The sequence below is a fragment of the Chelonoidis abingdonii genome, chromosome 2, assembly GCF_003597395.2.
Source record: "Chelonoidis abingdonii isolate Lonesome George chromosome 2, CheloAbing_2.0, whole genome shotgun sequence".
In the NCBI taxonomy this organism is placed as follows: Eukaryota; Metazoa; Chordata; order Testudines; family Testudinidae; genus Chelonoidis; species Chelonoidis abingdonii.
In genome coordinates this window covers 277,599,204-277,609,616 of record NC_133770.1, presented here as the reverse complement: position 1 = coordinate 277,609,616, position 10,413 = coordinate 277,599,204, and the positions used below count along the sequence as shown (strand labels likewise).

The following is a 10,413-nucleotide window of genomic DNA, read 5'->3' as shown; positions in this document are numbered from 1 at the left end:
CAACATGGGCACCACCCAGAGCCAAAAACATGTAACATCTGCACAACTGTTTGTAAGTAATAATGGTTTTGGTTGCAAACTCAGCCAGCACTTTGACTGATTATAAGTCATCAAACTTATTATTCGCCCTAGCAGGAATAGAAATTAAATTGGTAAACAAGGCAAGGATGAGCCAACTGCCATGTTGATTTGTGCTCGAGCAAGACTTGCAGAGGGAAAAATTACAAAATGTATTACTTTTGGGATTACAAGTACCATGGGAGCGAACAGTTTTTGGAATAGACTTAGCTGTATATATTATGCAGTTTCAGGCACCTCTTTTTCTGATGAAGTTGCATGGAACAATTGGTGGTGACGGTGGGGAGCAATGAAATCGTCGGACAGATCTAACATTCAAACTGAACAAGAAAATACGCTGATTGAGATTAAGAACTATACTTATTTTTTCTTTATAAACGATCTGCCATTTAATAGTCAATAAAGATAATCAATATTCAGCATTCAGATCCGCTTTCACAGAGCAGGTTGGCAGAACTGTTATTCTTAAATACAACTGCTGGAGGAAAAATATGCTGAACCCCTGTAAAATATAGCTCAACACTACATCTTCGGAATTCAGTAGGCATTATCAACTTTATGTTTGTCAATAAAATATTACAGAAAAAAAACAAAGATTTGTTTCCCCACAATGCAATTATTTTAGGTTTTAGTAAATTTAAATGCACCACTGCTTTAAGACATCAGCCATATATCTGGTGATAAACAATCTCATCTTGCTTTTAAACAAACATTTGTATAGGTACTCACACTTGCAATTATCTTTTGTATTTTTATTTACAGAAAATTTAAAATCCAACCAGAATGTCATCTTCATGCATAAGGGAGTAAGTGCTTTAAGTCCCAAATCATACGAAAATGTATATCTTAATTTTATTTGCAAAAAGAAGTAATGATATAAGTGAACATAGCACACACACACTTCTCTGAGAGTAACAGGGAACAAAAATTCTCTGGAGATAATATCAAAATGTTTATTTCCTAGTTCTGACACTGGCAAATCTTACAAAATGAACTACTTGTAGTCTCCCTACTTTAACCCCTGGAGGTAGTTAAACTATTCAAGCACTAAAATAAAGATCAAAGAGAACAGTCAGCTCTGAATGACCTTTTAAAAAGACTATGTAAATGTTTATATGTAACTGTATCTGTGCCAAATGTTAAAAGAGCAGTTCGTGAGTCTGGACAAAAACTGTTTCTCAGCAATGAGAAAAACAAGTCAATAGCCAAAAGATACAAAATCCTTCTCACATTAGGATCTTTACTATTCAAAGCCATGTAAGTCTTAATTTTAAAGTAAAACTCTTAAGATCTAATTGATTCCACAGAAATTCTAAATCTATTTTACGCAATTTAGGTTGGGGAAACGAGAGTGCTAATCTAAATGAGAACTTGAAGTGTTTGATCAATTTGATATGGAAAATAATTAGAAAATAATTCATTTCAGGATTATTATTTTAAATAATATATATATGAAAATACATTCAAACATTTGCTAAGTAGAAAAAACACAATGTGTAAATTAGCAACACAAGGTGAAAACTGTTGGCAGTACTACCAGAAATATTTCTTTTGCAGGGCTTGGATCAAAGAATCACACGAGGTGTGAGTCTATGCCTAAAATGTACTCATAACAATTTTCAGTAATTGCAGAGGATGGAGAAAAACAGGTGTCAAAGGACCAATCCTTATATGCTGTATCACTACAGATGATGCAGAGTGTGAATGAAAGCCTCAATTTTTGAACTTTCAAACAAACCTAAAGAGAGCTCATTTTATTGTATCAGAGAATATACAGAATGCTAACCACTTCCAAGTTTTTAATATACAGAGAAATTTAACCTAATCATTAAAGTTTCCAAGCTGAAATCCCCAATGGCTTCATGCACAAGGATGACTCCATGTTTCTTAGTAAATGGTGGATTCCTACGCAGCATGTTCAAAAATCTTATGTTCTGAAAGAAGAAAACAAAAGTTCCTTTTTTTAATTCAAAATGAATGCAGGCCTGGTGCTATACCACTCGTTTAAACCAAATTTAGCAGTGTTTAACCGAATTAACTTCTGCACCCGTCCACACAACGAAGCCCTTTATATCGATATAAAAGGGCTCTTAAATCCGGTTTCTGTACTCCTCCCTGATGAGGAGTAGCGCTGAAATCGGTATCGTCATGTCGGATTAGGGTTAGTGATGGCCGCAATTCGACGGTTATATTGGCCTCCGGGCGGTATCCCATAGTCACCATTGTGACCCTCTGAAAGCCAATCTGAACTCGGATGCACTGGGCTCGGTAGACATGAAAAAGCCCGCGAAACTTTTCTTTTTCTACTTCTTTTCTTACCATTGTGTGATGAAGTAATAAAGAATGCAGGAATAAGGAACACTGTGAGTTTTTTAGTGAGATGAAAATGAGGGATGGCATTCTCCAGCTTGCTATTGATCCTTAGTTCAGTGCATTGACATAAAAGGGTGGGAGGGAGAGGAAGCCAGCCTCCTTGCTTCCGCTCTGATATTCCAAGGCAGTTACAGAATCTTTTTCTTAGATATGAAATCGGGGTGGGGGGGCTTGATGGAGCTCAGCCTCCAGCTGCCTAGATGAGGACAGATTTACCAAGCCTTTTGTCTATCTGCTGGAAATGACCAGGAGTCATTCCCATTCTTTACCCAGGCGTCCCTTGGCCGACCTCACCAAGGCCAGCCAGGAGCCTCACGGGATGATGAGGACAGATTTTCCACCTATTTTGTACTGTCTCGCGGGGTCGGGTTATGGCCATCAGGAATTGGATAGGTGAGGGGGATGCTGCTGTTCAGTTGCCGCAGCACCACGTTCTTACCAACAGCATTGCAGTTAGACATACTTTTTTTGTGACATTTGAAAAAAGTGCTGAGATCATGATATTTTTTTTCTCACTTTTTCTGTCGGGTGCGGGAGGAGTAAATTTATGTCAGATATATCTGAACCACTCTGACCAGTGTTTTTGACCCTTCATGCACTGGGAGGCTCCGCCAAGAATTTGCATAATTATGCTTTTCGGAGACTTGCGGGACTGTGGGATATCTGGATGTCCTCATTTCCCCTCCCTCCCTCCTATGAGCGTCTCATTTCTGATTTCTTTGGCTTTCTGTTTACGGCTTGTCACGCAGCATTCTGTGCTGAGTCTCCTGCTGTGGCCTCTGTCTATCATAGCCTGGAGATTTTTTCAATGCTTTGTCATTTCATCTTCCTTGTATACGGAGCTCTAATAGAACAGATTTGTTCCCCATACAGCAATCAAATCAGTATCTCCCATCGTCCATGCTGGGAGCTCATTTTTGGATTTGAGACTGCATGGCAACCATGCTGATTCAGAGCTCCACGCTGTGGCAAACAGGAAATGAAATTCAAAAGTTCGCGGGGCTTTTTCTGTCTACCTGCACTTGGCCAGTTGAGCCTGTTGTCTGCATCCGAGTCGATGCTTTCCCAGAGTGTCTTCAAACAAGGTTGCAGCTAGTGGGATACCGCCCCGTGAGTGCCAATACCGCGCGAGTCGAATGCGTTTTTTTCCTGGGTTGGCCACACTAACCCTAATCCGACATGACGATACCGATTTCAGCGCTACTCCCCTCATCAGGGAGGAGTACAGAAACCGATTTAAAGAGCCCTTTATATCGATATAAAGGGCTTCGTTGTGTGGACGGGTGCAGAGTTAATTCGGTTTAACACTGCTAAATTTGGTTTAAACGCGTGGTATAGACCAGGCCTCAGTTCATTTGAATTAAAAAAGGAACTTTTGTTTCTCTTTCAGACATAAGATTTTGAACATGCTGACGAGGAATCCACCCTTTACTAAGAACATGGAGTCTCCCTTGTGCAATGAAGCATTGGTGGATCAGCTTTGGAAACTTATGAATTCAGGTTGAATTTCTTCTGTATATTAAGAAACTTGGAGTGGTTAGCATTCTGTATATTCTCTGATACATAAAATGAGCTCTCTTTAGGTTTGTTTGAAGTTCAAAAATTGAGGCTTTCCATTCACACTTGCATCATCTTGTAGTGATACCCAGCATATAGGATTGTCCTTTGACACCCTGTTTTTCTCCATCCTCTGCAATTACTGAACTTGTTATGAAGTACATTTAGCATAGACTCACACCTCGTGTGATTCTTTGATCCAAGCCTGCAAAAGAAATATTTCTGGTAGTACTGCCAACAGTTTTCACCTTGTGTTGCTACTTTACACATTGTGTTTTTTCTATTACAAAATGTTGGAATGTAATTTTCATATATATAATTTTTTAATAAATCCTGAAATGAATTATTTTCTAATTATTTTCCATATTCAAATTGATCAAACACTTCAAGTTCTCATTAGATTAGGCACTCTCGTCCCCAACCTAAATGCGTAAAATAGATTTTAGAATTTCTGTGGATCAATTAGATCTTAAGAAGTTTTACTTTAAAATTAAGACTTACTTGGCTTTGACTAGTAAAGATCCTAATGTGAGAAGGATTTGTATCTTTTGCTATTGACTTGTTTTTCATTGCTGAGACAGTTTTGTCCAGTACTCACGAACTGCTCTTTAACATTTGGCACAGTACAGGTTACATATAAACATTTACATAGTCTTTTAGGTCATTCAGAGCTGACTGTTCTCTTTGCATCTTTATTTTTAGTGCTTGAAAGTTTACAGCTACACTCCAGGGGTTAAAGTAGGGAGACTACAAGTAGTTCAGTTTTGTAAGATTTGCCAAGTGTCAGACTCAGGAAATAAACATTTTGATATTATCTCCAGAGAATTTTTGTTCCCTGTTTCTCAAGAGAAGTGTGTGTGTGCAGTGTTCACTTATATCCATTACTTCTTTTTGCAAATAACAATTAAGATATACATTTCGGTTATATTTGGGACTTAAAGCACTTACTCCTTATGCATGAAGATGACATTCTGGTTGGATTTTATTTTCTGTAAATAAAAATACAAAGATAATTGCAAAGTGTGAGTACCAATACAAATGTTTGTTAAAGGCAAGATGAATTGTTAATCCACCAGATATATGGCTGCATGGTCTTAAAGCAGTGGTGCATTTAAATTTACTAAAACCTAAAATAATTGCATTGTGGGGAAACAAATCTTTGTTTTTTTTCTGTAATATTTTATTGACAAACATAAAGTTGATAATGCTACTGAATTCCGAAGAGTGTAGTGTTGAGCTATATTTACAGGGGTTCACATATTCTCCCAGCAGTTGTATTTAAGAATAACAGTTCTGCCAACCTGCTCTGTGAAAGCGGGACTGATGCTGAATATTGATTATCTTTTATTGACTATTAAATGGCCAGATCGTTTATAAAGAAAAAATAAGTATAGTTCTTATCTCATCAGCGTATTTTCTTGTTCAGTTTGAATGTTAGATCTGTCCAGATTTCATTGCTCCCCCCGTCACCAGCCAATTGTTCATGCAACTCTCATCAGAAAAGAGGTGCCTGAAACTGCATAAATATATACAGCTAAGTCTATTCCAAACACTGTTCGCTCCCATGGTACTTGTAATCCACAAGAATACATTTTGTAATTTTTCCCTCTGCAAGGTCTTGCTCAGCCAAATCAACATGGCAGTTGGCTCATCCTTGCCTTGTTTACCAATTTAATTTCTATTCCTGCTAGGGAATAATAAGTTTGATGAACTTATAATCAGTCAAGTGCTGGCTGGAGTTTGCACCAAAACCATTATACTTACAACATTGTGCCAGATGTTACATGTTTTTTGCTCTGGGTGGTGCCAAATGTGCTTTTACCATTAGTGTGTGATGATGTCAATGCAATGTGGAGTTTTTAATCATTTCATTTATTTCATAAAGACATTTTCAGTGTATTAAAACATTTTCTTAAATTTAATTACAAATCAGAATATTGGATTCAAGTTGAAACATAGTAGATGGTAGTCACCTTAATTGCTCCTTTTGAATTATGTCAGTGACATTTCCAGAGCGTGTGCAGCAGGTATGCTCCAGTCATGACTGGAGTTCCTCTTCTGTTAAATATTATAAAACACAAAGGAAAACATGGTTCCTACCCTAAAGACTTTTCAGTCATGTCTCTTTCTCACCGACTTAGAACTATGGTTGTCTTGGACCATAATGCTTCACTAGTAACTGGAGTCTGTCTTGTTGTATGGATGTAAGAATGACTGGCAGACAGAAGTAAGAACTCATTTTACTTATGACTGCAGACTGCATCTCAGTCCCTTGCCTAGAGCTGACCTCCTACATGATGGTATTCAGTAACATAGATTATTTTTGAAAAGATATGTAGGCTTGAGAGACAACTGTGAGTGAGATAATGTCTTTTATTGAACCAACTTCTGTTGGTGAGAGAGAGACATTCTTCTTCAGCTCTGGGTGGCTCGAAAGCATGTCTCTCTCACAAAGAGAAGTTGATCCAGTAAAAGATGTTACCTCACCCACCTTGTTTCTCTAATATCCTGGGACTGCTACAGCTACACTGCATATGTGTAGACTTGTAACAAAGGCAAGATAATAATGATCATACAGTACAGGAGGCAAGACAGGTTAGAAACATCATGACTCGAGTGTATAGCAGAACTGAATTGCCAGGATTTTATTGATTTGTACTATAGAATATGTGATTGGTTGAAGCTAGTTTCTGGTGTAGCAATAATTGCTGCTATTTAAGATTCTTGCTTAGTTTTACAGCTTCCCCAGACTGTAACACTGGAAAACTTGTGCTGGATTTTATAGTTTTGTGATGTAGACAGTTAGAGAATAGGTTGAAGCAATAACATTCAGTTTATTTTTCATGTAACTCATTTTCACATCCAGACTTGTTGAGGTGAAAGGCTAGTTTGTCAATGTGTTGTTCCACTTACCTGCCAATTGTCTTTTGAAAGTAAAATCTAAAATGAAACTGGTGGCATGTGTATTTTTTATTAATATTATTTAGTATTGTTATAGCACCCAAAGATTCCCGTTGTGATTGGGGTCCTGTTGTGGTAAGCATTGTACAGAACATAGAGGAGGACATGCTCCCAGCCTCAAACAGCTTACAGTCTTTATTAAAAGCAAACATAACAAGTGAATGTAACAAATAATAGGAGGGAAGGAGGAAGGATGAGGACAGCATAAGCTAAAAATGTGTAGAGCTTGATGGCTCCAAATCATTTGAACTTTTTTTTTTTTTTTAAGATTATCTCTACATTTTAACACTTGCCCCTCCTTGATTTTTAGGTACTTCACATGACTGGAGACTCCGATGTGGTGCTGTGGACCTGTACTTCACGCTCTTTGGCCTCAGCAGACCTTCTTGTTTGCCATTACCGGAGCTTGGACTGGTCCTTAATCTGAAAGAGAAGAAAGCTGTACTTAATCCTATCATCATCCCTGAGTCAGTGGCAAACAGTCAGGAACCCGTGAACAATCCTAACAATCATGGACAACTGATAGGATTCCAGAGCACTGTAAGCACTGGCCATCTGCACATGCCTCCCCCACCCTGCTTTGAATACTTCCACTGGCTCCAGTTGTACTGTGTAATGAATTCAGACTTCTTGTCTGAACTTTCAAGACTTACCCCCTGGCCTTTTTGTTATGTGTTACTCTCAAGTCTTCCAATATAGTACCAGCCTTAAAACTCTCTGTCTCTTTCTCTCATTCCACCTTGGTGCCTTTTCCCTAATATGTGGAATGACCTTCCAGCTAGTTGCCCGAGCCCACACTCACTCCTGATTTGTATCCATTCTGAAACGTCACTGTTTCTGTATCATTTACAAGAAGTAAGCTTGATTCACACAGAACCTGTGATGCTGTGGTATAAAGATTTTTATCACCATGAAAATGGTATATATTGAGATTTTTTTTTTTTTAATATTTCCATCTAGAAACCAAGTGCCTTAGTTCCCATTAGTCCAATTACACCTGAATACATGGCTCCAAGAGACTCGTAGAAGCATTTAAAAATGTCAGATTTAAAATCTGATATTGTTTGCCTTTCCAGTGCCTGGTCCCACTAGGAAGCTAGAAAACTCTTCTTCCCAACGGCATGAAAATCCCATTTCTAGGCCTTTGAGGATGCAAGATGTTGGATTTTTAAAGTCATGTATTTTTAATATAAAAACTGCCACTAGTTCAGAACTAAATCTTGCCTAAAGTAGTCCTTGGGCAGATGTAATTATGGAGGGAAAAGTCAACATTTAGTAGAGAAAGAGGAAACTATTTTTGTGACAGGTTAATTTTTAAAAAAATCAACTGTTATAAGAGTAAGTGCTATTGAGATAACTTAGTAGGCGGAAGGTAACTCATTGGTCATGTATAAAATTTGATTTTAGGCAGTTTGGGATAGGAACCTGTTCTTTTACTCCCTCTGAGGCATATAGCACACTTAGGAGTAAAAATACCATATACGTTCAAAGTAATGGGAAATAAATACAGACTTTTTTCTCACTAAAAAGTCCATCTTTTCTCTAGTCCTTATTTTTAGAATAAGAGTTGTGCTCCAAGCTTTTAGAGAATAAAAATATGAGTACAGAAATTCAGTGTTAATGTGTGGATCATCAGAGATTCTTTGAATTGCCTCTGAAAGTTATCAACATTTGTGCAACACTTACCTTATTCACATATAACTAGTTTCTGTCCTCAGATGTGCACCATGAATGTCCTCATTTATAAACATCTTTTGCTTGTATCTGAGCACCTCACAGCAACTCATAGACAGATAGCTATGTGTATGTAAAGGCAGATGTGGCCATTAGCTTGTAATATACTTGGAAGCAGCATACTCTGAAGAATGTGTGAGCAAACAACATTTCGCTATATCTGTTGTTTGTGAAACTTGCTTAAATGTGTGTCTTTGTTATTAGATGTGCCTACAGCACACACAATACCTTGATTTCTGGATGTTTATGCATTTTCCTGCTTTAAGGAGCTAGATAGCCTCTTCTCGGTTCCCAGAACTTGGCTATGTTCATTTTAAAAAAAAATCACCCTAAACTGATGCTAATTTAGTTTTCCTTGTGAAATTCAAACAAAATAATACTGTACAGAAATTGGATAGCACCTCAGGCAAACGTTCTTCCAGAATGTTCACAGACCTAAATAGTTTTAGGAGTAATAATAGAACATGAAATGAAGAGACCTGACCAAAGATAAAAATATATTTGTGTGAAGTAAAAAGAATTTCTGACAGATGCTGGAGCATATCTAGGTTGAGTAGATTGTCTTTTGAGGTTTGCGTGTTCTGTGAGCATGAGTTGTTTGAGAACGAGAATTGTTAAATTATTGTTGTTCTGGAATCTGCTGTGGGAGAAGGTAAGTTTCCAAGGCTGAAGTTTTAATTCTAGAAAGCATGCATTTATAGTCACGTGATTGGTGTGGGACACCCCTGATTCTGAAGCAGTACACCATCTTAGTATAGTAGTAGATGCTTCTAATGGTTTGGAGAAAAGGCTATGGTAGGCCTTACTTTTTATCTAGGTTTTAGACAGGGCTAGTGTCTGTTTCTGTAAGTGTGTTTGTCTTTTCCTGTATTTTATTTTGTATTTTCATTGTACTTTGGAAGGCCTTTCTCCTTTTTAATGCCTATAACTGTGTAGTTTGGAACTCATTGGACTTATACATTTATTTTCATGTTCCTCTTCTTACCTTTATTTTGGTTAATCTAAGCAGTAATTTTCAAAGGGGTCTTACACACCTCCTTTTTGGAGAAAAGCTAGTATGACATCTAAAAGGAAATCAAGGGCATAACCATTATATTTGACTTTTATACAACAAAATTAGTGTTAGCTTTTAAATTTAACCTCTGAAGAAGATTACTCTAAGTCCCTTGTTTAGATCAGAATCTGTGATAATTTTCATCTGAGATTTGAAATGAAGAGAGTTAGTGAGGCAGATATACATAGGAAGGCTTTTCAGGAGCTGCAGAGATTTGTTGCACACCAACAGTACCACGATTGTGAGAAGGGACAGAAGAGAGGCCAGTTCTTGATATGCAGAGGGAGCAAGGACTGAAGTAAAGAGAAAGTATGTTTGTAGGAGAGGTTGGCGCAAGTCCATGAAAGGTTTTAGGGAATATTTTTTGCCTCAACTACGGGGAAGATTCTGTTCAACTCAAGTGTGTTTTCAACCATTATGTCACTTTTAGATTTAAATATGCTTTTGCTGTCTTCTAATTTTAATCTTTAAATGCTGCTTCAGGAGGATGATCATCTTGTTAAAGAAACAGCATCCAGCGTTTCTGTTCATCAGCAAGGGGTGAAGAGGAAGGCTGATATGCCACTTGGGTCCCCACTGGAGCCAGGGCAGATACCAGAGAAGAATGAAGACAGTAAAGTCAAACTAAAAATCAGAGTAAGAAAATGGCAATTGAA

The 10,413-nt window shown here is 37.6% G+C and overlaps 1 protein-coding gene across 2 annotated transcripts in view; it reads left to right on the top strand.

The window, feature by feature from the left end:
* Positions 1-10,413, top strand: part of TAF2 (TATA-box binding protein associated factor 2) — a 117,673-nt gene that overhangs the window by 83,787 nt on the left and 23,473 nt on the right. For both annotated transcript variants that reach the window (XM_075063202.1, XM_075063203.1), the window contains exons 22-24: positions 3,842-3,951; positions 7,280-7,509; positions 10,241-10,393. In XM_075063202.1, the coding sequence (XP_074919303.1) occupies positions 3,842-3,951; positions 7,280-7,509; positions 10,241-10,393 (493 nt within the window). The remainder of the gene's footprint in view (positions 1-3,841; positions 3,952-7,279; positions 7,510-10,240; positions 10,394-10,413) is intronic.